The following is a 25641-nucleotide window of genomic DNA, read 5'->3' as shown; positions in this document are numbered from 1 at the left end:
CAGAAAAAAATAGGTCCAACTTTGAAACAATATTGCAAGTAAAATGGACTATAGTTAAGTAGTTTGAACTCGACATTTGAAGTAAACTGGACTTGGGTTTAAGAAAATATATTAAGAAGCCATCTGATGGTGTAGTGGTTCATTCGCTTGACTTTGAAACGGACAGGGTGGGATCGATTCCCTCTCATTGGCGCCGTGATTGTGAGTGCAGATGGTTGTCACTCTTTGTGAGTGCCTTATGACTGACTGGCGACCAGTTTAGGGTGTTCGCCGTTCGCCCGAAGTCAGCTAAGGGCTCCAGAACCCGGCGACCCTGACTGGATGAAGCGTTGCGGAAAATCGTTGTATGTATTTAATACACGGCTCCAACTGTGCGAAACGGGGCATTGAGGGCATTACTAGGAAATTTAAATATTGCCCACAATCTTGATCTGACAAATTTATTTTAATCAATTTAATATCGGTAACTTGTTATGGGAAGACCCAAAATTTAACACAACTAAGGATTTTGGCTTATGTTTACAATGTGTAAAACCTTCAGTTCGCATTACCAATCGGCAGGTTTATATAGATTTTTACATTATAATAGCTCGGACCTGTATTCCCATCCTATTTCGTAAGGACCCTATAGCAGCAGTAGTATGAAGGACACAACAGAAAGCATAGAAATTGCTTTAGAGTCGAGAGCAGTGAATAGACAATGACTGACAGATTTTTGTTTGTCAGTGCGAGCACAGCAACATTCAAGCTGAGTATATATGATTTGTTCTGTTGGCAGGGAAATGCACGGTATTTGATTTGTACTCTTGGCAGAATGTGGATATGTGTGTGTGTGTGTGGTCTCTCTGTGTGTGGCTCTCAGCATGATGCCTTTTTTTTAACAACAAAATAAGTGCCTCTTGAAATGGGGGGAGTGGGTGACAGTTGGAGGGTCGTCAGCAGTACAATAGGACACCAGATTCTATTTGTTTATTCACTCACATTCATCAACTCTGGCTTTAAATAGTTCCCACTATCATACAGGGTGCATTTGCCATCAATTATATCCAAACAATGTATTCACCCTCCACTACAACTTTGCTGTGTGTTTGTGTGTGTAAATACTGCAGTTTCACAGAGAATGGGGCAATAAAGTAATGATTTGATAGTCAGCAGTAATCACACTGAACAATGTTTACGCTTCATATAAATGCTCACGCGAGTATCATATAAAATTATTGGTCGATTTGGACATGATTTACTCTACATGTTACAGATTATGATCAGTCTGGCCACGTAAATGAATAAAACACACTCTGTTCCCGATAAACCGCTATTTCTTTGACTAGCTACATTCGGTTCCACATCGGAATTCCCATTAAAACATTATGATTGACCAAGAGTGTTTTGGGCTAAAGGGAGAATTTTTACAGATACTCTTTTTTTATTATTAAGGGGGTATTCATGCCAAGAAAGTCCATTGTTCACTTTCTTTTGTCTGGATTAAAATTCAATATATCTTTTTTGGTGTATTGCAAATTCACGTTGCAATTTCTGCAAAAGTCCCAAGATTTGACAACAAACCCATACATGCGCGAACTTCGTTGAATCATTGGACCAAACGTTTTGGGTGGAGTAACATGGTACAATACACAAGTATTTTTAAAAAATGCTGCACTGGTGTTCATAAGCCTTTTCTTTCATCCGAGTGCTAAATATCCTAAATGTATCGGAATTCTTAAAGTTCTTAAAGTGCGGAATTATTAAAGTATTTTTCAGCATCGTTTTTCTATGAGCGTCTGCCCAAATACCCTCTGTGATAAAATAAAGAGCCTTTGTCATATCTATAACATTAAGGTATATATTAGCCCTCCATGATATTGTGTCATAGAAACACAATAAAAATGGGCAGAACAATCACTGAACACGTGTAAGGGGAGCCAGCAGCGACGTCTCAACAGTCTTGGACGTGACAGTGAGCAGTCAGGCAGAACACTGGCAAGCTGAGAGCTGTAAGGACAGCGTGACTTCACATGTGCGCTGTGGGAGCGTTCAAATTGATGCCCATAGCACTAATGTTGTACTTAATACGTAGACATTACCACAGGACCACAAATGGGAATGAGCTCCTATCCCACTTTCTCACATTTCTTTTCCGATTCAGTGGAATTGCTGCAGCAACCTGGCGTCATCAGTACCTCATAAACTATTCAACATGATTTGTGAAAAATCCATGTGCAGTTTTCCTGAAATATATATTCATTTTTTTGAGCTGAATTGCATATTGAGAACTGGTATTTTTATGTAAATGCCATCCATTAAAGCATACATTAACAAATGTACCATGGTTCAGTGCAAACAATTTCTTGTATTGTACTTTGTCTTTTTCCTCATTCGTTTATTTAGTTTTATATTATCCACTTTGCTTTCATCTTTCCTCTCACTTCCACAAAACATGCATGCTAAGTCTACATCAGGGGATTTAAGGGTGTTAGGGGCTCAGATGTAAAACACTAGTTGGCACTAAGAAGCAAAATATTACTATACTTCATAACCTCTGCACTGCAATACCATTTGGAGTTGTTCATAATCAACATTAATTTAATAACATGACAAAAATATTCAAACTTTAAATACAGCATATCACCAGGGATGCTTTTTTTTATAGATCATACATTTCATTTGCGTTTCATTGCTCCAGCTTGTAGGCTAGATGTAAAGGCTAGATTTCATCACTTGCAGGTACGATAAGTTTGGCTACATTCACGACGTCATAGATATTCTCAAGCATACTAATCAAATTGACAAATTTCACCGTTGACAGAAATGTCTATGATGTGGCTGATATACACATCGGAAGTCTATTTTGTCTGGATGGCGTGGCCTGACCACATGAAATTCATACCTGTCAACCTATGCCGATAACTGCCCTTATAAATGATTATGATTCCCCTTACAAACCCCCCAAAAACCTTACAAACACCGTACGACTCGTACGAGCTCATACGTACTGCTCTTCAGGCCCAAATAAATTATTTTCTGGTTTAAACAAGTTCGGCAAGCAAGTGGCAGTTGACCTCTCCTTACAATGTCCACCTTGAAAATGAATTTTTAATCATCTCCAACATTTGTCGCCCTCCATGAAACTAATTTTGGACTGGATATTTAATGAAAAGTGCATTTTTCTCCAGAGGGAGACTACCTTGACCTGCCAAATCATCGGGGCTCTAGTTTCCTACGTCGTCTAAATTTAGACCAGCGCGGGTCGACCCTAGACGAAGCGGTTTTCAGATTTTAGCAATTCCACAGAAAGGTGCAAAAGCTTGCACTTTTTGTAAGCGGACGGGATGCGCTGCATACGGATCAGCTGTCCTTGTGTATCATTTAAGAGCTGCTATAACAATGGCACATTTGATGGAAACACTGAAAAAATGTCCAGAAAAAAAATTGTGTGGGCAACTTGGCAAAGCATCTCCACAACTATTTTAAAGAAATAGGAAATTGCAAAAGTAATAGACCCCACAATGTCTCATTCACCTATAACATGAAAAGTATTGTTTCACTCTTCCACAACAATGCCAATATGAAGTGGTGGTGGTTGTGTAGTTTAATTTTGGGCCCTCTTTTCATGGGATTCCAAAGCCAGTCACTCGCATAAATTGTCTGGCACTGCTTTCATGCCAGATGCCTTTTTTTAAACAGGAATGGGACTAGCACGGGAAGGAACGGGTGGCAGGGCGTCAGAGCACAGTGAAGGGAATTAAACCCACGGCATTTTCATGAAAGGGAACAAAATGCATCATAACTTTCCCACGTTCAATTGAATTAGTAGATATCTAGTCCGTCTTGCTGTTACTGTACTTGTATTGATCGCAAAAATAAAACAAGACTGTTGTCTTTATGGTTGTAGACTCCGTTCTCCCCTTTCTGTCTCCACTCCTCCCTCGCTCATCTATCTCATCTCCCTTCTCTTAACTTCACTCCTTCTTCCTCTCTCCCTTTTTTATATTCATAGGATTTTAAAATGTCTGTAATAGCCCTGCTAGATCAAAACACTCCTTCTCCCACGCTGTGTGTGTGCGCGTGCGTGTATACGTGATTTGCATATCACAGCTATGCTCTGATTGGCAAACTGGCAATGCCGAGTCCAGCGGGGCATATTTTTAAGAGGCCCTACCCCACACACAACGTCGGGAGAAGCCACTGGTCTGTATCAGAACCTAATGAATAATATGAGAGCACGAGCAGCAGGGGTTCTCCATGAATTGTCCTATAATGCCAAGAGCAATAAAGACTTTTATAACCATGTTTTTATGGGCACCAGACATAAGCTGTTATGAAATAGTCTGATATTTTATTAGCCGTTTGGTCTAGGTTTTATTGTCTCGAATGAAGTCGCCTTGTAATGTATCATATTTGACCAGTCAAGACTATCAAATAGGATGTTTTACTGCCTTAATATCCTGGGGAATTAATATTAATAGATGGAAAGTGTGTAATCTCTTATAATATCAATCAGTTATCTGAAATTTGATTATACGTAATGCAGCGTTGCATTATCTATTTAAATCACAAAAAGTGAATGCATAATGCTAAAAATTAGGTCGACTCTTAAATCAGCGGAACACTAAAAGGATGTTCAACTCTGAAACTGTCACGTTTGTGAGGATGCTAACAAGGGAGGCTTTGTTTCAAACCATGTATGGTTCGATATAAAGAGGATTGAATATTGATCCTCCTCGATAAAAAATCAAGTTGGAGGACAAATAAAAGTTCAAACAAACTTATTTAAATTTAAACCATTTTCAATTCTGCTTATCCTTGGTTGCAGGGTGCTGGAGCTTATCCCAACTGACTTTGGGCAAAAGGCGGACTATACCCTCGATAGATCGCCAGTCAGTCATAGGGCACACATAGTGGAAAAGATCCATTTGCACTCACAATCACACTGCCATCGAGTGAGAATTGATCCCACGCTGCCCAGACCCAAGTCTGGCAAAAGAACCACTGCCCCACTGGGTGTTCCAGGCAAGCTTACATATTTCAATTGAGTGAAAACAACACATGAGATGCTGTTCTCGTCTATTTTGTAGATTGCTTCCTCTCTGTACAACCGTTTCTTCAGTTATATTGAGCTGCGGGAGATCTACAGTCAAAAGTGCACAGAATTACTGCTGTGACCCCTATACCGCCATCAGCAGGAGCTGCAGGGAGTCAAGTGCTCGGCCCTGCCTCTTCTTGAACCGCGACCTCTTATTCAGGAGTGTGATAACAGTCGCTTTATCCAACCAGTCTCTTGAACATATCCAAACCAGAGGGTGGACTTTTAGTTGGGATGAGAGGTCTCCGAGGGGTAATAACACACACCTTCAGACTCCCGGTGATGGCCAAAATCAATGTGATCATTGCAGCTCATCCGATGTTGTAATGGAAATCCACCCCAAAGGTAAAAACGTAGTTACTATTTACATTTTGCGAAATACCTGCCATCAAACTTCTATGTACAGTATAGCAAGGTTTTATTTGCAGGGAAAAGCCTTGGAAAAAGAAATAAAATGAGCTCTTTTTGACACACGTAATCCATTCTTGCAGCTTGTGAAGCCCAACAAAACATGGCACCATACAACATTAATGGAGAATCTTCTTCAGGTTATGCTGTGTCAAGCAAGAATATGAAGTGAGCTGTTCAGATTTCAAATATACAACTTCACTGGCCTGCAAACACCCTTCTGGGGGGTTCAATTCAGTAAAATGCATTATTTGTTTGCCTGAACAGAGGTCTATGTTTGAGTAGATACTTTATAAGGGACATGTTACCCCAGACAAAACAAATTCCAGATGATAAACAGCTGCGATGCCTACGTAAATGAAAAAGGTACTGGTACAATGAATCGTTTCACATGCGTGCATGCATTTCTGCGCGTGTCTTGACTTGACAGCCTGAGGGATATTATGTAAATGAGGCCAGCTGTTTACTGCAATAGCAGACACTGTGAAAATGAGAGACAACCATGTCCACATATAGCCTTGTTGCTACAATGTCCTGCCTGTTACGTCAAGGCACCTCAAAATATATTCATACTCAGGCTTCTCTACCAACGTTTTTACATTATCAACTTGAGTTGTTACAGTTGCAATTTTTTTTTTTTTTTTTTTGCCACAGCAGTCACCATGTTAATAAGAAGACATGTCAGAAATTTAGTTTTTTAAGGAGACCAAGTGGCGCCACTAGAAGTGTGACAACAACTAGACCCTGCTTTGTAATCATCTACTGTCGTCTAGAGTGTGGTTTGAGGGCACGGGATTTAAGGAAGGGAGGATAAAAAAAATCTAATAAAAGAGAAGACGGCACTGTTAGCTGTTCAAGTATCATCCATATAAAACCAACAAGGATTTGTAAACCTTAATGTTACAGTAAGGATTTGGAAATGTTAAGGCTACTCCAGTAAGTTAAGAGTATCACATCTTTAAATGCTCGATTAACTCTTGTCTTTCTATCTATCTTGTCTAGGAACACATTATTAGGCTAAATTAGGGTATGAGAGGACAACGATTTTTGGTTAGAACGCATAAAATATATAAGATTAATTGTGGACAATATGACATGACACCATTATTTAAATCCAGCAAATTATGAAACTTAAAAGCTCTTCTTCCAAGCATTGATTTAATTACTAAACAAAAAGCCCTACATTTACATTCTCTACACCAACATAAACTGATGGTTTATTTGAGCAAGAAATGTGACTGCATCACCATTCCTTTTATTAGCTCCAAAAAATGTGTTATTGGATTATTAATGCCATTATAATTGATTGTATGATGTTTTGAGAGCGAGTACATTTTTCCCCCCTCTGCTACTAATAACACCCTCGCTACTTAAAAGGAAATATGACCTCCGTGCACAGGAAAAGATGAAGTCTCGCTGGTGAGGTTTTTAAGAGAGCGCAGTGAGTTTATCTGAGCTTTTCAAAGATAAGAGCGGCGAGAGTGAATTAAAACAGTAAAGTTGTGGCCCACAGAACAGTCAGCTGGCAGATGATAAAACATTCTGTGGAGCTGCTCACTGTGGATGATTACTCTCAGAAGCATTAGCTCTTAAAGTGACCTCCTTCACATTACACAAACTTATTTGATCCATCGCTAACATAAAAATATTGATCACTTCAGCCGGCAGACTGTTACAGAGAGTAAAAATCAACAGCTGCAATTTCATCAATGATCATTTTTTCAATGAATATCAACATGTTGATACAGTGGCGGAAAAAAAACATGAAGTGGGCCTGGGTGAGATCAGTATCAACGGGCCGAGGCAGAGATGCTTTAAACTTAAACACTAGATTATAGAACTGCGCATCATCTTATGGTGGTTTTTAGAAGCTCACCTTACCCGACCATGCCCACTTTTCGTCTCCCAACCCCTTCCCCCAAAAAGTGTGGGTGCGACCGGACACCCCTCAGCTCTGTCCCTGTGTTGATATAAATTGCAGTCTATATGCTTGGTTAAATCATGTGTGCATTCTTGATAAAATGATTAATAGGAAACATTTTTCGTAAGCTAAACGCAGTAGGGGCGCAGTGGTTTGAATGCTCCGTTGCCGCGTTTGATTCCTGTATATGTGGGTATCATCAGGAACGGTATCCGGCATAAAACTTGAGTGGCAAATAAAATTGGCGATTTTACGGTTTTGGCGTGGCGACTCCTGAGGAGATAAGCTAAAATCATTTTTTTAAAATGATCATGTATATTAAGGTTTTTTTTCCTTGAGGAGATAAGCTAAAAACATTAGGAAAAAGATCATGTATAGTAAGGCTTTTTATTTCTTCTTAAAAAAGAAAGACCATGTTAAACCAGACCATTAAAAAATGACCAAATCCACCACCATTTTATGTAAGATAAGGTAACTCAGAAGAGGTCAGTTTTGGATCTTAACAATGGTTAACATGCATGGAAGGGGGAAAAAAACAACCTTTTATTACTTCTGCCAGTTTTCTTTTATCAAATTTAAAAATCATATGAGGGCTTTTTTCATGCAAAAAATGGAAGGATTCCCTGTGAGCAGAATATATTCTGTTAGCGTGGCCTTATGCTGATTACTGACTGGAGGTCCTAGACCGTCCTGCTTCTTATTTACCGCTACATTAGTGGCAAAGCGCCGTGTTAGCGTTTACACACAGCCGACAGAAATGCCACAGCAGGTCTTCAAATCAGTGTGAAATTACATCAGCTTTATTCTTTGAACTACTTTGAAATGAAACCTGTCATAGCGCTGTTGGAAATGTCACCTGTCAGCTCAGAGTTTACCTCCTTGCAAGCCGCCTTGCCCATAGGTCTAAATCTGCTTGGATGTTGTTTACATGCGTATTTCAGAAATTATTTCACCTGAAGTGTTTCATTGGCACATCAATAATGCCTTTGACAGCTTCTTTTGTTTTTCCTGGTTAAAAAGATTTCCTTCTTTGCTTATTTGAAAGTAGTAAGGTTGAGAAGGATTATTTTGGAGGTCATTTACACGATGATATAGGAAGGTCTCAGATTTTGAAAGAATACTAATAGACATGCAAGATCGATTCATCTGAGCATTTTTGTCTTTTATTTTATTTTTTTAATGTATTTATTTGTATTACTTTTTTTGACAGCTAAAAAAATATAGTACATATTATTTAAGGCAATTCTGTGATGTTACTATTCAAATATATTCAAATTCTTATGAAAAATGTTGACTCAAGTAGCATAAAATCTTCATAAATTCCATATAAATGCGATGATGGAAACCTCCCGAAGGGACCATATTTACTTCTGTGAACACTACAACACGTCAGTTGCGTGTCACTTAGTGCCTGCATGTCAATATGGAAATATGTTGTTACAATATGAACGCACTCGGCCCGCCCGCATGGTCAGCGCGTCGGCCATTACAGTTCTGAACTCAAGGGTTCAATTCGAGGTCAGTTCTCACTGTTTTGGAGTTTGCATCTTCTCCTCTGGCTTGCGTGGGTTATTCAGGTACTCTGGTTTCCGCCCACATCCCAAGAACATGCATGTAGGCTGGTTTAACACTAAATTGCCCTGGGCATGAGTGTGAGCATGAATGGTTGTCTGTCTCCTTGTGCCCTGCGATTGGCTGGCCACCAATTCAGGGTGTCCCCTACCTGGTGCCCGAAGTCAGCTAGGATAGGCTCCAGCACCCCCCTTATTGCGATCCTTATGAGGATAAGCGGTACAGAAAATGAATATAAACTGCTACTTAAAAAAATCTTACTTACAAACAGATCCAAAATGGACATTGCACTATGTGTTGAGAAACATAGCATTAAAGATTCCCCCCCCCCCCACACACACACACACACACACACTAACAATAGGCATTAGCCAATATGTAGATAGCCATAATACAGATCATATTATTTGATGTGACAGCAATCTTTGGCATCGAACTAGGAATTGAGTCTGCCGGTTCCCAACTTTTAGAAGCATTTTTAGATCTTTCAGCCCATTGATTCAATTTAACAACCGTTTCTTCACGCTTTGTTTGCCCCTCGCTCCCATCAGCCTCACATGGAAGATAGTGTTAGGAGCTAGCCGCTGAAGAAAGCAGAGCAATTAAATCCAGATATTTCCCAGAGGAGCTGGTAGAAACCAAATCAGGTCTTATATCCACCAGGCGGATGCAGAATTGACTAACATGAACATTATGTTGCTCTGTGCCTCCTGTAGGAACAAGTATCCTTTTGTAGGCTTACACCTTTGTCTTAAATAGAAGAGAAAATGGGAAAACTCTTATTGCCACACTACATACGTTATATGTTGTTCATATTATTAATGGTATGGAATAAATGTTTCTCACAGAGTATTTACATTACTACATTTTTACTATGGCTTCATTCTATTCAGTGAAAATCAGAATCATTCCCATTCTAATTCTTCACAGCTTCTCATATTACTGATATGCGAGTGTGTTAACATGCATTCCATGAGTGTGCCTGCAAAAAGGCTTAAGACTACTGTAAGTGTGTGAGGAAAGGATCAATAATGTTATCAACCTTTTCTCGCTTACTTTCTCACATATGCAAGTGAGGCCACACACCCACAAAAGCGCACACACACACACACACCCCTGGGAAGTAAAAGCAAAAATCAATAATTGTATCGTGCTAACAGAAAGCTTCCAAAGCAGTTTAAAAGCGTAGTGCTTACATGCAAACACAGAAGCACACAGACAGCAAACGTACTGAACTGAGAGGCCTCTATTGAATATGACCTACAAGACCTATAAAAGGCACAGATTATAAATTCAATTACGTGTGTTTGTGTCGTTGTATTGTTGTGTTTAAGAAAAAAACAAGAAAGAAAAGGATTATGATCAAATTTGATATTTTTGTAATGTGAAAGGGAAGTGGTGATAAAATGTTGGGGATCATGAAGTCCCAGAAGTAATAAAAGGAATTTGACGATATGATTAGTAACAGACTGCGATTGGTTGGCTACCATTTGAGGGTCTCCACCGCCTAGTGCCCATAGTTGGCTAGGCTAGGCCCCAGAGACCCTTGTGAGGATAAGCAGCACGGAAAATGAACGAATGAATGAAAGAATAAGAAAAACTGTAAAAGGTCAAAGGTCTCAGAGGTAAGAAAAGAGGAGTCAAAGGTTAGAGAAGTCAGAAAAATAGCGATGGTTGGAATTTGGCTGCCTAGGCAGTCGTTTGGGTGCTCCTCTAGTTGTATTTATAGATTTGATATTATATTAATTAAACATTAAAATGAATAAAACCACGAATACAGTAGGATCTGGTTACGGCCCCTGGTAACCTGGAAGGTTTTGATTTGTTTTGTTTGTTTTATGTCATACTATTTAAATGAATGTCCTATGTAGAGTTAAAGGCACAGGTTAATCAAATTGCAAGTGTGCCATTTTGCAGTGAAAAAACAGCTTATTTTTTTACTCATAAATATATAGCTTATGATCAATTCAAAGAAAAGAAAAAAATACTACAAGGAATTCTGTCTAACAGTGACTGCAAATCGTAAACCTCTGGACCTTTAATAATGTTGCCATTCCAAATATTTGCCTGCTAAACACCCCCCCCCCTTTTTTAATCTTGATGCAGAAAAATGCATATAAAAACATTTTATGGCAAACATTGACAGATGAAAACCTGTAAAAGAAACTTCACGTCTTTGATTGGTTGCAGTTTCTTTCGTTACACTTCTCTATAAAGTCTCAAGAATAAAGTGTATTTTAAGTCCTCTGTCTTCCCACATCTGACTGACTTTCTCCTTCTCGGTGCCATATGCTCCAAGCTTCATCTCGGGCTCATTTAGAAAGCAATGCACACGCACACACACACACCAGCTCCATCAAAGCAAGGGAACAGCTGGTACGTTCGATAGGGATGACTACTCTCCTGTCACATAGTACACATACACCCCCCCCCCCCCCCCCCCCATGCCCCGCCAATCCGGATCTTTCATAGTTTTTCTTTTTAAAAAGACAAGTGAGAAAAAGATAAAGGTGGCGAGTATGCTGAAGTAAAAGAGTCAGGGTGAGCAGACTGGAAGGAGGTTGGTATGGTCCAATTTATTTGACAATACAATTGTATCCAATTATAGTCAATCTGTATCTGCCATGTATAAGCGCCAAAAGCCCAACTCAATTTGAAAAAGAACAAGAATTGCATGACATGCTGGTGCTATTGCTAAGCTTTATGAGGTTTGGTGGCCATTCAAATCATGTAAACAATCTTAAATGGGTGCATTTAATATATGCATATATATACACACACACACATGTATATATGTATATATACACATATATGTCCTACGACTGACTGGGATTACTAGTCTGCCTCTCACCCGGAGTCAACTGGGATAGACCCCGGCAAACCCTCCCATCCATTACGAGGATGCGTGGTATGGAGGATGAATCAATATATAAATAAATTAATTAAAAAAAAAATATATATATATATATGTTCAAATCAAATATATATACATATATATCTTTGTATCAATATTTTGTTTCACCTCTCAAACCCTGACCACTCAACAGTATCAACCACAGTAACACAGACATGAAGCATGAACCAGCCTCATTTCTCAGTCAAGGTCCTCAAATACTGTTCAGACTATTAATATTCATTCAAAACTGAATCAGCAATCAGCAGTATAGCAAATGGGTGGATAATTAAACACCTTCACTTAGTCCCTTATATTCTTCCTGAAACTCATAGCTGAAAATGCGAACTTCATTCAAAATTCCCGATGAATTGCGATCACTATCAAAAAGCACTTTGGAGGCATGAAACTGCTAAATTCATCTATGCCGATAATGAACACAATGCCTGTTATTTACATACCTCTGTGGTGTGGCTCAGACTCAGTTTGGGTAGTTTGTTCTTCATGTTTCCAGAGTTTCCGCTGTATGTTTGGCCACAGATGAATCCCTCTGGGGCCACAAGAAGTGGTTTTAATTGAGGAGAGTCGATGGGCGCCTGATCCTGACCATCCATTGGGCGAACGTAAGCTGTTGGCTTCTGTTGCACTGCAATCGACTTCCCAGATAGGCCGCCAAGTGGAAACGTAGATGTGGGAGTGGTTAGGCCAGGTACAGGTGTTGTCAAAAGTGATGTGGAAGCCAGTGGAGAGGAGGACATAGAGAGGTGAGAACTTGGTTCGGTTTCTAATGGTGAGCAAGATGATTTGCAGTGACTGGCTTCCATTGTAGAAGATCGATAATTTCCAGCTGCGTCTGAGAGTTGGGAAGAAAATAGGCAAAACATTCAAATAAGGTGACCAAAACATTCTGGTTATTGGAAATGGGCTACTCTGCACCTTCTAATCCAATCATAAAACGATCTGAAGCATTGTGCTTAAAATGAATACTGAATGTTTTAAAATAAGTGAATTTGTGAAGAACAACACACAAGGCTAATTGGTTTTCATCCTCTAATTATGTTGCCTCCAACTTTAAGCAGCTTTTTCAGTTTGCAAGCAACTTGTCAACAAAATAAAAGACAGTGCTCGTTTAAAATAGATGAAAAATCCGTGATGAATGTTCAACGACACGAAACTTGAGAAAAGATATGACAGTGCCAAGCTCGTGGGTAACCCCGTTTTATCGGCTTTTATGCTAAGTTGTGCTAATCAAACTGTTATTGCAACCTTCCCCTTTGGTAGTTTGTACCTGAAAATAAATTTTGTTGTTCTGAAATAATTTGCAATGACAATAAACAGCTAATGTGGTTTTTTTTAAGTTAGCTTGCGGATCAAAGTTATATAAACTTGGTAATAGGTAATAGAAGCGCAAACTTCTTTTTGGGTGATCTTCTGTAAGACTTACCTGACAAAGGAAGAGTTTTAGTGGGGTGTGAAGAATGCCGTCTCCTAGAGGAGGTGGAGGAAGAAGAGGATGAAGACGAAGCGGAAGGGCTCAAATCTTTTTTTAGACCTAATTCATCTTTCAGTGAGCTGAAAAGCTCATCATGCCTTTGGAGTTGCTGGTCTTCAAACATGGATAGTTTCCCCCGCCCATTTGCAGCTCCAGCAGCCTGACCTTGACCTTGCCCCAACCCTAAATGGAGGCCTGTTCCCGGTGTGCTCTGTGCATGCCCTCCTTTTGCCCACTCCATGGAGCTCCTAGATTTTTTGGAGTTCTGATGAGGCAGTGACTGCACACTGGACGACGTTGTAGATGCGGGAGGTTGCATGGAATTTGAGGATGCCAAGGAGGCACTTGCGATCCTTTTTTCTCCACCGCCCTCCACCCCTCCCCCCTCCAGTCCTGTGCTCCCATTTAGGGTTTCATTGAAAAGCTGGGACTCCATTGTGGCTCTCTCACTTGTTGAAGGGGTGGGTGTTTGCATGGTGTGGTTGTTGCCACTGCTGCCTTTGGGGATCCCTACCAAGTGGCTCTGGTTTGAATGGCTGGTTAACAGGTCTTTCATTTCTTCATAGGAGCCAAGCGTGTTCTGGACCCGGTTCGCCAACGCATCACCTTTATTCGTCTGAAAGAAAGGCAAAAAACGATGGTTAGGAAAAAAAGTGACAGACAGGAGTATTAATTAAGTTTCCGTCTTTCTGTTTCATTTCTAAGCACTTGATGAAAAGCCCTCTTTACTCATTCGGAGAGGAACAGGAAGAGATGAATTGGTTGACCACTGACCAGGCACATGGAGAAGATGATTAATTAAACACATGCCATCCTTAAGAGGGTCCAGTCCAGGCTGGAGCAGTAAAACTAATGGAGCAGGAATCATTATTAGCCTGACCTCAGGTTCTCAAGCAATCATTGCAAGAGGACAGTCTGGCTTCTGCTGATTTATGATCCAAAAGCCCCTTCAGCTGTTATGTGCTCATGCTGAGATGTTCCCCGGAGTAGTTAAGAATCTTTGACAGGTTCTTTAATGATGAAACTACGCTATTTCATCATCTGCTGTTTCAGAATTGAGATTCTCTCAGAAAGGCAAAGAAGTAAAGAGCTGTATTTGTTCCCCTAATTCCTTTGGGTGTTTTTTTTCCAATGATGAACATGTTGAAAATATTAATCGTGAGGAAAAAGTAATTCTATGGCATCTGTTAATAATTTAATAAAGATATGTAGAAATGGCAGACCAAAAAAATGACTCAATAAATAAAACAGGAAAAGAAAACTGTGCTCTGTATTGTCTTTTTTAAAATTTGTTCAACAAATTAAACATTGCCAAGCATCATTAAATGATTAAATAAATTGAAACGTTCTTAAATAATTCATCAGAATTACACTTGTCTGTTTTGTTTTCCGTCAACAATCAAATGATCCAAGATCATAGAGGTTTTACTGCTGAGCAGGGAATTCTTCAAGTGTGTTTTATACACCTACGGGGCCTGAAGATTATCTCCACCATTGATTTGCTTTAACTGAATACAATTTAACCATTATTGGATGATAATTACAACCATTACTGTTACCCTTTCAGTGTTATGGATGATTTTAGCTCAGCTAAATAGTCATGGACCACTGAACCATCAGTGAACAACACGTCAGTTACATTCGTTATTTATTTTACATATTGTGTTGCCAATTCATTGTTCAATAATGACAAGGATTTAATATTGAAATGCTTTAAATGTTAAGTCTTCCTTGTGCTTCCTTTGTCAGTTAAAGCATTGTATATAGCCAACTAAAGTAAACGAGTGATGCATTCATTCATATTCTAGTCATTATGGTCGTGGGCGTGCTAGTCTATGCCAGTTATCTGTGGGCCGTAGGCGGGGAACACCCTGAATTGGTTGCCAACCAATAACCAAACACAAAGACCAACAACCATTCATGCATACTTATACTTGGAGAGAATTTAGAGCAGCGGTCTCAAACCGATCCTCAAAGGGCCGCCCGCAGGGGGTGCAGGTTTTCATTCAAACCGAACACCTTTTGCAAGTGTAATCAGTTGATTGCACCCAGGTGCTACTTATTTTAGAAGACCCCTCATTGGTTAAACTGTCGACACTATCGGTTGAAACAAAGACCAGGACCCACTGCAGCGGGCCTTTGCGAAATCAGTTTGAGACCCCTGATTTAGAGTGTTCAACCAGCCTGTGTGCACGTTTTTGTGATATGGAGGAAACTGGAGTACTCGAAGAAAACCCACACAGGCCCCGGACGGAGGAGCATCCAAACTCCACGCTGGAACGACTGGACCCACCGAGAATTGAACCGTTGCTCTCAGAACTGTTCACCATGCCGCCAACGCTTAAAAATTGTCCAAAAGAGTACACTGTGAACTAGTCTCTAGCCAGTCATAAAGGGAGAGTAAGAAATAATCATTTCATCATCATTTATACATACTTTTGCAGATTAACACTAACAGTATTAGTTTGAGGTTTGGCTTGGAATTTGTGTGAGCCACAAGCTGAATAATAAATGTCACTATGTTTAATAAACGGTTAACATTTTGTCTCTGTTAAACGAACCCATACACCAACACAACACCACCCGAGGCGTTAATGAATAGGATGACCCGATCATTTGTCCGTTTGCTAAATATGCCTTCAAAAAGGACAGCTGATGAACGTAACATGCAGTTAAATGAATAGCTTATCGTTTGAATACACGCAAGGTGTACTGATCGAGGCAGTGGTGAATAGGAAAACCTCGTCACCGATCCTTGATCTAGCTATCGGGCTATTGGGCTATCGAGAGGCCAAATGACAGGCCTTCAGCCCCTGTGCCATCTGTTCACAATGGTGAAACTGGAGACTGAATAAACTTTCCAAAAATAATGTAACATATTTAAAAACAATTCTTTAAATTCATTTCAAATTATTTTCAAAAGGCTCCCTTTTAAAAAATAAAATAAAACCCAGCTCGGCACAATTAAAATTTTGATCCATACACTTGCACTACACAAACCACTGTGAGCAAAAGTCAAATGTGAATAAATTAGCTTGTTTCTTCTCCAACTCATGAATAAAAGATTTGGTGGCTGAAGAGGATGAGAAAAAACATTCACAAATGGGCAAAATGGAAAACAGAAAAGGGGATGAATACCTGCAATTGTGCGTAAGTCTGCTTGGGCTCTTGTGTGTATGAGCGAATGACAGAATAGCTCACCCAAATGCAGCTGCTAACAACATATCGCTCTTTAACGGGATTAGTGATGGGATTAGCTAATAGTTGACAGTGAGAAAAAAAATGTCAGACAGCGACAGACACCAAACTGATATGAGGGCTAAGTGTTGTGGCGGGGGGGATTGATTGAGAAGAAATTTCACTATATCCTTTGTGATAACGAAAAGATATAAATCTTAAAAGTTCAATGCACTCAGTGAAAGTGGGCTGCGAGATTGAGGAGGCCCTATGATTGTATGTACCTGTAAAGCGACACCTTCAGTAGAAACTGAAATCTTTAGCGAGACAAATAAATCAGCAGAGCCAAGTAGCAAATTGTGCCGAAGCTATTTGTCATGAGTCACAGCAGCGAGAGCTATAGCAAGGGCAGATATGGAGGAGGAACACAGGGAGGCTGGAATATGAAGCAAATAAACATAAACCTCTGTGGATGGTCAAGTCAGCTATTTAGCCTCAAGGCTGAAAAAATGCCCCATCCATCACATTTTCACCTAAATGGCCACAACAATAGGTTAGACGCAAAGTGTTGCACCAAAAGCTTATGTTTCTCTGTAACTGACGGAGACAAAACATTTTTGCAATTAAAACGTATGCGTGGGCGGCCCGGAGGCATGAGTGGTTAGCGCGTTGGCCACACAGCTCTGGAGTCCTGGGTTCGAATCCAGGTCACGTCCACCTGTGTGGAGTTTGCATGTTCTCCCCGGGCCTGCGTGGGTTTCCTCCAGGTACTCCAGTTTCTTCCCACATTCCAAAAACATGCATGGTAGGCTGATTGGACACTCTAAATTGCCCCTAGGTATGGGTGTGAGTGTGAATGGTTGTTTGTCTCCTTGTGCCCTGCGATTGGCTGGCCACCAATTCAGGGTGTAGTCCCCCGCCTCTGGCCCGGAGACAGCTGGGATTGGCTCCAGCACCCCCCACGACCCCAATGAGGATAAAGCGGTTCAGGAAATGAGATGAGAAAACGTATGTGTATTATGTATAGTACTATACTAAGAGGTGATACTACAGGTACATTTACCAAATTAACTTATTGCCGTTCACTGATGGCCACTCAAGAGCGCCTCAAAGATGTACTATTGCACTCTTAGAGGATATGTTTGTAATATGAATCGAAATATGTTGACTACAATTGGGAGTTATGAGGTCAAAGTCAGAGAAGTTTGTTTTGCTTGTTTGTGTTCAACATAACTCAAAAAGCAATAAATGGATAAATACTGAATTTACAGGTTTTGTTTGTAATCTGAAACAGAAGTGCTGATTACATTTTGGGGTCATCATCAAAGGGCAAGTCAGAAAAGGAATTTCACGATGGCTCAAGATCAGATATGTTGGTACAGATATGTTGGTCGCGATACAAAACGGAAGAGGTAATTCAATTTGGGATCTTGAGGTCAAAGGTCACAGATATCGGAATAGCAATTTGATGTGAATTTGTTTCATCCTTAAAGGGAGTGCTCACTCTACCCAATGTGGCAGTCTTTTGAATGTAGCCGTTTAGACGCAAGACTGCCCTCAGACTGCTTCTCAATTTTTTCCATGTTCTTTGGTTTGTATTTTTACAGTTCAATCACTTAACCTTTTCACCAGTAGTTTTGAAAATGGTGGTGCCCTATCATTTTCTCAAACAAACTCATATCTCGACTTGAGCTCAGCACTATTAAAGGTTTGAAAACAAATAATTGAAGCCTTATCAACGTTACCTGTCATGTGACATCATCCCAAATCGGCCCTATACCTTTGATAACAGTGGGTAACTAGCTCTGTTTTTGAAGTATTATGACAGTCACATTCGCACGCTTGCTGTCAAGATTCAAAGCCGGCCTGTCCCAAGGACTTTTGGCTGCAAAGTGAAGTGCTTAGCCTCAGAAAATAAGAATCAAACCTTGTGAATTCATTTCATACACAGGGGGCAACAGTTGACTATGGACTTAATACGTTCTGAGGGTCTCAAAGGCTCTTGCAAAGACCCTTATGTTAGAAGGTACAATGGTGTACCACAGAGGGAAATCAAATGAAAATGTTACCCTATTATGATCTACTTGAAGGCAATTACTGACTTTATCATACCCAAAATGACCATTTAAGCAATGCCTGGTACAATAAAATATACAGCATATTAAGGTTAATCAGTGGTATGCAGTAAGTTTTAGTTGATTGCTTTGAATCATGACACTGAACCACAAAGTCGAATTCCTTTTTAAAGTGACCCATCCTCACGAGTTAAGATCTTGTAAAATCATCCCATTTACCTAAAAATGATGCCAAGCATGTCCAATTGTCCTTGCCTAAATATCAATCAAATTTTAACAACTGGTGTAAAACTGTCTCCTAAAAAACAGGGACCTTCTAGTCTCTAGAAAGCTGCAGCGTGTGCAAAGTAAAATCTTTTACTTAGCTTGACTTTCTTGTCTATTTTCTTGTCTTCCTGTCGTAAATTAACATTTTCTACAAAATACCACATATTTCTGGTCACAGGATACTTTTCAATTTTATGGATAACTCCTTGTGCCCTGCAATTGGCTGGCAACCAATTCAAGGTGTCCCCCGCCTCTGGCCCAAAGTCAGCTGGGATAGGCTCCAGCACCCCCCACCACCCTAGTGAGGATAAAGGGATTCCGAAAATGCGACGAGATGAGAAAAATTCTAATCGATGGCTATTTTAGACTGTATGGGGACAGTCATTTATAGTTTTAATAATCGATTAACATTTTTCCAACCTACTTTAAATGATCTGTGATAGATTCAGAAAAGTTTCAACAGTCAAATGAGTGACTCATACTTTGTAAGGTTCCCCAAACAGGTTGAATCCAGTCGAGAACAAATCTTCATCCTGCTGCACCTCCTGGGTCCTCCTCTCCCATTCCCTCCTTTTCAGGACATTGCGCTCTGACTCCAAATGGCTAAAGGGAAACAGGAAGAAAATCTCATTAGTTTTACCCACTCACAAAAAACAGTCTTTTATGTCTGACATGTGTACAATCTCAAGCACCTACATTGGCTAGTAAAAGCATGATGCTACATAGACGATCCCCCAACCACCCATTTCTGACCTAAAAAAAAGGAACAGAGACCGATTAACTTATACCTTTAATTTCCACAAAGTGAGGTGTAGGAAATTAAAGCTATAGTTATGGTCTTGCTGTAAAATGTGATTACAACTAATGAACTGTTTGTTGCATAAAGTGTTTCAGTTCTAATTCAGTTTTGTAGTGCTGTTTGTCAGTCTCCTAATTTACCAAAATTGCCCCACAATCAACAAGAAATGACTCTGAAATACCCCAAAATAAATAGGAAGTGAACCAACATGAACAGGAAGTGAATCTGAAATGTTTCAAAATCAAGAAGTGCATAGACTGACATTAAGCGAAAGTGACCCTGAAATGCCTCAAAATGAACAGAAAATGACCGGATTTCAACAGGAAATGGCCTAGGAATTCTCTCATCTCATTTTCTGAACCGCTTTATCCTCATTAGGGTAGAGCTGGAGCCTATCCCAGCTGACTCGGGGGCAGAGGCGGGGGACACCCTGAATCGGTGGTCAGCCGATCGCAGGGCACAAAGAGAAGGACGGCCTAGGAATTGTCCAAAATTTAACAGCAAATAACCTAATATCCACAGTAAGTGACACAGAATTGCTCCAAAAATCGATAGACCATGACCCCATATCATGAAGAAGTGAATCTAAAATGCCACAAAACCTGATATCAACAGGAAGTGAGCTGGAAATGACCCAAAATAAACAAGAGGTTCCTGGAAGTACCCCTTAGGTAACAGAATTTCTCCCCCAAAAAACAATAGGGCTATGTTTAAATTGTGGCTCTGCGAACATTTGGGCCTCCATGCGGAACTTAAACAAGATTTTCTTTTTCAGTGTCAATTTTCTATGCTAAATATGATATGAACAGTTGCTCCTCGGAGTAGCCATGCACGTCTCCTTTTTGTTTTCCTTCAGCTCCTGCAACACATATTCATCTGCCAATCTCAATTCTCTTAAGTGCACATCAGCCAAGTGGATTTGAGACTGCTTTTGATCCCGAATGGGAAGACTTTGAGAACAAAATAATCGTGAGATTGTCTTCTTTTGATATTACAAATTAACATGCAGAAAACAACTCTTTCATTCATAATACATTAGATATGGACTATTCTTTTTAAATAATTCAGTTTTAACTTTAGTTGAGAATCTAATTTTTTTCAAGTGTTGATGATAAATCGGACCCTCATGCCCTATTACTGATAACATTAGAAAAAAGCAAATCAGTCGTTCTGGGAACTAATCTTCCTTGGCTTTCACGCCACCTATGAGTGCTGGCGATTATATGATTCATGATTTTTTGTTTCTGTAAAACAGCTAAAAGTATAAATTTTGAAAAGTGATCTGTAGAGAACAATATGGCTGCTAATTGTTTCCCCTTAAAATACAGTCTGTTATAAGCTAAATCTAAATTTTGCCATTCTATCCCCAACCTTGAGAAATCTACATGCGGGTGTTAAACTGCGTTCAGACAGGCCGCACAATTTTTTTCATGAGAGTTGATCTTTCAGCCATAAAAATCAGCGACGATGAGGAAGCAGGCAATCAAATATGTTTCCTAAATCACATGAACTCACTCATCATAGCAAAACTTCATAAACATCAAGTCAAAGAAAGTGCAAAGAAAATAGGACAATAAGACGTGCCAAAATATTAGAAGATTAGAGTCACAATATTACAAGAATGATGTCACACATTGCAATATTATGAGAGAAAAATCATGATATCAGGACTTTCCTATTATGATTTAAATGAAATTGTAATATTAGGATATTAAAAGGTGCAATTTTATGATATTTAAGTTATTCATTTTAATATTACAGGACCGAAATTGGAGTATTACATGATTAAAGTTGTTTTTTTTCATGGGCTGAAACATATCAACACGAAAATAGCTTTTTAAAAGAAATGGCTCATCAAAAAACAGACAGAACGTTTTACTTTGCTTTGTACATTGAGAATGAAGAAATATGAAGAGGAAGTCATAAAATTATTTCGTTAAAGTGCTTATATTGCCTATTTTTTACATTACGTGATGCTCAAGTTGTTCGGGGTAGGCGGAATTCAATTTTTGGAGACTTATAGTTCAGTCTGAACACAAAACAGCATTTGGCAACGGGCTTAGTGCAAGCGAGGCGTTGTCGCGTTACAAAACGAGGCCTGTCTGAGCACAGGTTTAAAGCCTATTTAGCTTCTTGACCCAGGAAAGGGCATCTCTTTTCCCTCAATGCACAGCACAAAGAGGAAACAGAGTGCCTGATTAGCCATCAACACAATTAAAAGAGACACTCTTTTCCTGTACCAGACCTCGCCTCCGACATTTAATCTCCCCGTAAGATGTGAGTGGGAGGTAAGAAGAATTGAACGGCAACAAGGAGAAAGCAAGAAAGGGGGAGGGGGTCATAGAGACCTATGGGAAGGAAATAAAATCACTTTAGGGAAAGGGAGTTTCTTAAAAAGGAGAGAAAATAAGAGCATGATGAAAGACGGAGTAGAGATTTCAGCACAGGAAGGTAAAGGTGAGCAAAAAGCCACAGAGAGAAATGGGAATTCTAGGCAAATCACTGACAAGTATAGCGTTCGTTGTGTGCGAACTTTAGTGCACAGAAATAAGAGACAGCTCACTCACTAAAGTACCAGACAAATATGCATTAGTAATAGTAGTTAGTAGTATATGTTTTAGTATATGTACGATATCTATATTATTGAGCATGATTAGTATCTTGCTTGACACACCAGCGGGGATGCCAAGCATTAAATATTCATCAGATGAGAAATGGTTTGGGTTCAGTAACATAGTTTGAAGAAAAAAAGTGGGAATTTGTTATTATAACACGTGTTATCTTTGGCTTTGTTTGAGTTGAAGTATTTGTGTGTAACGAATTAACAAACTCATGTTTTCCTTATCATAGTGAGTCATCAGATAGGTTGACTTCTGTCTGGCCAGGCGTTGCCCAGGGTCATATCACCGCCATGTATTCTTTCATCTTCTATACCACTTATCCTCCCAAGGGTCGTGGGGGGTGCTGGAGCCTATCCCAGTAAACCACGGGCAGCAGGTGGGGGAGACTGAATTGGTTGCCAACCAATACCAGGGCACAATGAAAAAGACAATCACTCACGCTCACACCACCATCGATTGGGAATCGAACCCAAATTGCCCACACCAAAGTCAGATGGAATTGCCACTGTATTATCGGGTGGCCGCCATGCAGTCTATTTATTCTAATATATTTTTATGCACCCGTGTGGAGTTTCCATGTTTCTCCGAGCCTGCGTGGGTTTCCTCCGGGTACTCCGGTTTCCCCCCACATTCCAAAAACATACGTGGTGGCTGATTGGACACTCTAAATTGCCCTTAGGTATGGGTGTGCCCTGCGATTGGCTGGCCACCATTTCAGGGTGTCCCCCGCCTCTGGCCTGAAGACAGCTGGGATTGGCTCCAGCACCCCCTGCGACCCTAATGAGGATAAATCGGTTCAGAAAACGAGATCAGATGAGATTAATGCTCATTGAGTTTTTTTTTATGAATGAAATTGTGTGTGCATGCCAGTATGTGTGTGTGGGTGTACATGAGAGGGGGTGTGTCCCCCCTGAAGTAATGCTCATAGCTAGAGTAAGCTCTGGGAATTTAATCTCAACAGAGCTATGCTGGTGTCCCCTGATAACTATTTGCAGACACTCTTTCTGGCAAAAACACACACGTGCACACACACTTGATTGCATACGCACAACCTGACTGTCTTCCCTTGCACATTCACAGCAAACCTTCTCATCCAATGATATTGTACTAATATTAAGTATGGTCAGATTGCAGTCTGAAAAATGTCACTTTCTGAAAGTGTATTAAAGTGTGTAATCTCTGAAAAGCACCACCTAAAGTCTGATAGGTGGTAAATAATATGTATTTTATAGCATCAGGTCCCAATGTACAATATATTTCAGTTACGATCGTGCCGAGACGTCGTGGCGCGATCGGAGGGATTTGGAATCAGTAGCGGGGAAGCAGGAGGAGGCAAGACGAACTGAGCTCATGACAGTAACTTTTAACGAATCAAAAGCTTTACAAAATAACAAGGACTTGACTTGTACGTCCCAAAACGAATCAAAACCGGAGCAGGGAGAACTGTACCTTTGCGGCGATGTATGCAGCGTCACGCAGGACAATCCGACAATGACTAACCACTTCCATGTTGCTTCAATACACATCAGGAAGTAATCAAGGATCACTTGCAGCTGCTCTAACCTAACGGCAAGGGGAGGGACAAACAAGCCGCTCCTGACAATTTCTGCCATTCAGATTCAATTCATTGTTTCTTTTGTGTGAATTCAAAACACACTCGAGTGAATTTTCCATTCCCATCAACATTTTTTAATTCCCGAATTGTTAAATGTATGTGTTAATCCACACTTGGTATTTCTAATATTAAAAACAGTTCATTCAGAATGTTGGCCAGTTTGTAAGGAATCCAAACAAAAGTTCTTGTACAAAATAAATGAAATACTACGGTGTTACTTGTGCAACCTTAGGGCACACGGGAAGCGGATATTAAAGAACACATGACCAAACACCCAAAATCAACACGACCATCTCAAGTAAGGTGATTTATCACAATTTAACCCATGAATATGAAAGTTAACAACACAGCAGTAACTAGCAATGTGTCATTGCGAGTAGTAGGACATGTGTGCGGTGGAAATTTGACAGGAGGAAAGAAAAAAGAGCAGATGAAGCTGAGAAGTATAACTTTGGGTTGTTTCTATGAAATATTGTGTGTGCAGTGTATTTTCTCTGCAATATAGATAATGTGAAAACCAAACTGTCAAAAACCAGATAGCCATGCTCTGTAAAAACCAAGGATGCCCTGAATTATTCCCATTTTTATTGCTCACTGTCACCTCTATAGATAACTTACTGAGTTGAGATATGGGGATGCATTTATGAAACCAGCACTCACCCTATTTGTAAGCTACAAAATAGAGCTGTAAGAATTATTAGTCCATTATCACTTTAAGTTATATTCGTAAAATATTTATTGCTATCAGCACATATTAAAGGAAATGTAAAGAAACCTTACAGGCAAGAATCATGACTTTTTATTTTAGAGGACAACTATTTAACTCATTGACGGCACTAGACGTCCAATCTATTTTGGGGATGAATTATTAATGAATATGAATTATTGGAATATTTTGAGGGAATGAATGAACGATTGATCAAATGTCCAAAATGAAATGGACGTCTATGGCCGTCAAGGTCATGCAAGGGCAATTTTGGTTTCAATTCATTTTCATTTCATTAATTTAGCGTATATTAAAATAGTTTTACTGTGTCAAATAAGATTAAAAAATACAATAATGATAATTATTGCCCTGCGATTGGCTGGCAACAGATACAAGGTGTCCCCTGCCTGCTGCCCAGAGTTTGTTAGGCAAGGCTTCAGCACCCCCCACGACCCTTGTGAGAAATAGCGGATTGAATGAATGAATGATTACTATGTTAAATTTTATATTAATAATAATTGCAAATATTTAATTTTTTCTGCAGTTCCTGGAGTGTTAGTTTTTTGTTTTTTGTTTAATTGTTTTATTGCATTAAGAAAGTCGCTAGCCATAACTATCTTGGGTAAGGGTCTTAAGTGTCAAAATGCATTAGAAAAACATTATTTTAAATCTCACAAAAAGGTATTTTTCCTATATAGGGTTAAAAGTCATAAGTGTCAACTTTTGAATAACTGTTGACTGTAGTGACCAAGTGTCATTGTTTTCAATCAGTCTCAAAACTTCAGAAAAGCTCACTCTTAGCTGTTTTTTTTTTAAATTTGCACTCATACGCTATCTTGCATCATGTTGTTGTTGCTGATTGCCCTGCCAATAGAATTACACCCAGTTGAAAAACCATTGCTAGTCCAATCATTGAACAAATTTGATCTGCGCCAAGAGAGAAATGACGTAGCAGGTGGGTGTACTGCACAGTAGAGTTACTATATTGTTAATTTGAAGGAAGTATTTGCCCCCC

At 39.7% G+C, this 25641-nt stretch overlaps 1 protein-coding gene across 1 annotated transcript in view; it reads right to left on the bottom strand.

The window, feature by feature from the left end:
* The window catches only part of LOC144082784 (AF4/FMR2 family member 2-like), a 117450-nt gene that overhangs the window by 57337 nt on the left and 34472 nt on the right, over positions 1-25641 (bottom strand). The window contains exons 2-4 of the mRNA XM_077610182.1: positions 19368-19488; positions 13319-13982; positions 12336-12727 (exon numbers count right to left, since the gene is read on the bottom strand). Coding sequence (XP_077466308.1) covers positions 12336-12727; positions 13319-13982; positions 19368-19488 — 1177 coding nt within the window. The remainder of the gene's footprint in view (positions 1-12335; positions 12728-13318; positions 13983-19367; positions 19489-25641) is intronic.

The sequence above is a fragment of the Stigmatopora argus genome, chromosome 9 (genome assembly GCF_051989625.1).
Source record: "Stigmatopora argus isolate UIUO_Sarg chromosome 9, RoL_Sarg_1.0, whole genome shotgun sequence".
Taxonomy (NCBI): domain Eukaryota; kingdom Metazoa; phylum Chordata; class Actinopteri; order Syngnathiformes; family Syngnathidae; genus Stigmatopora; species Stigmatopora argus.
This window is presented reverse-complemented; position numbering and strand designations above follow the sequence as displayed.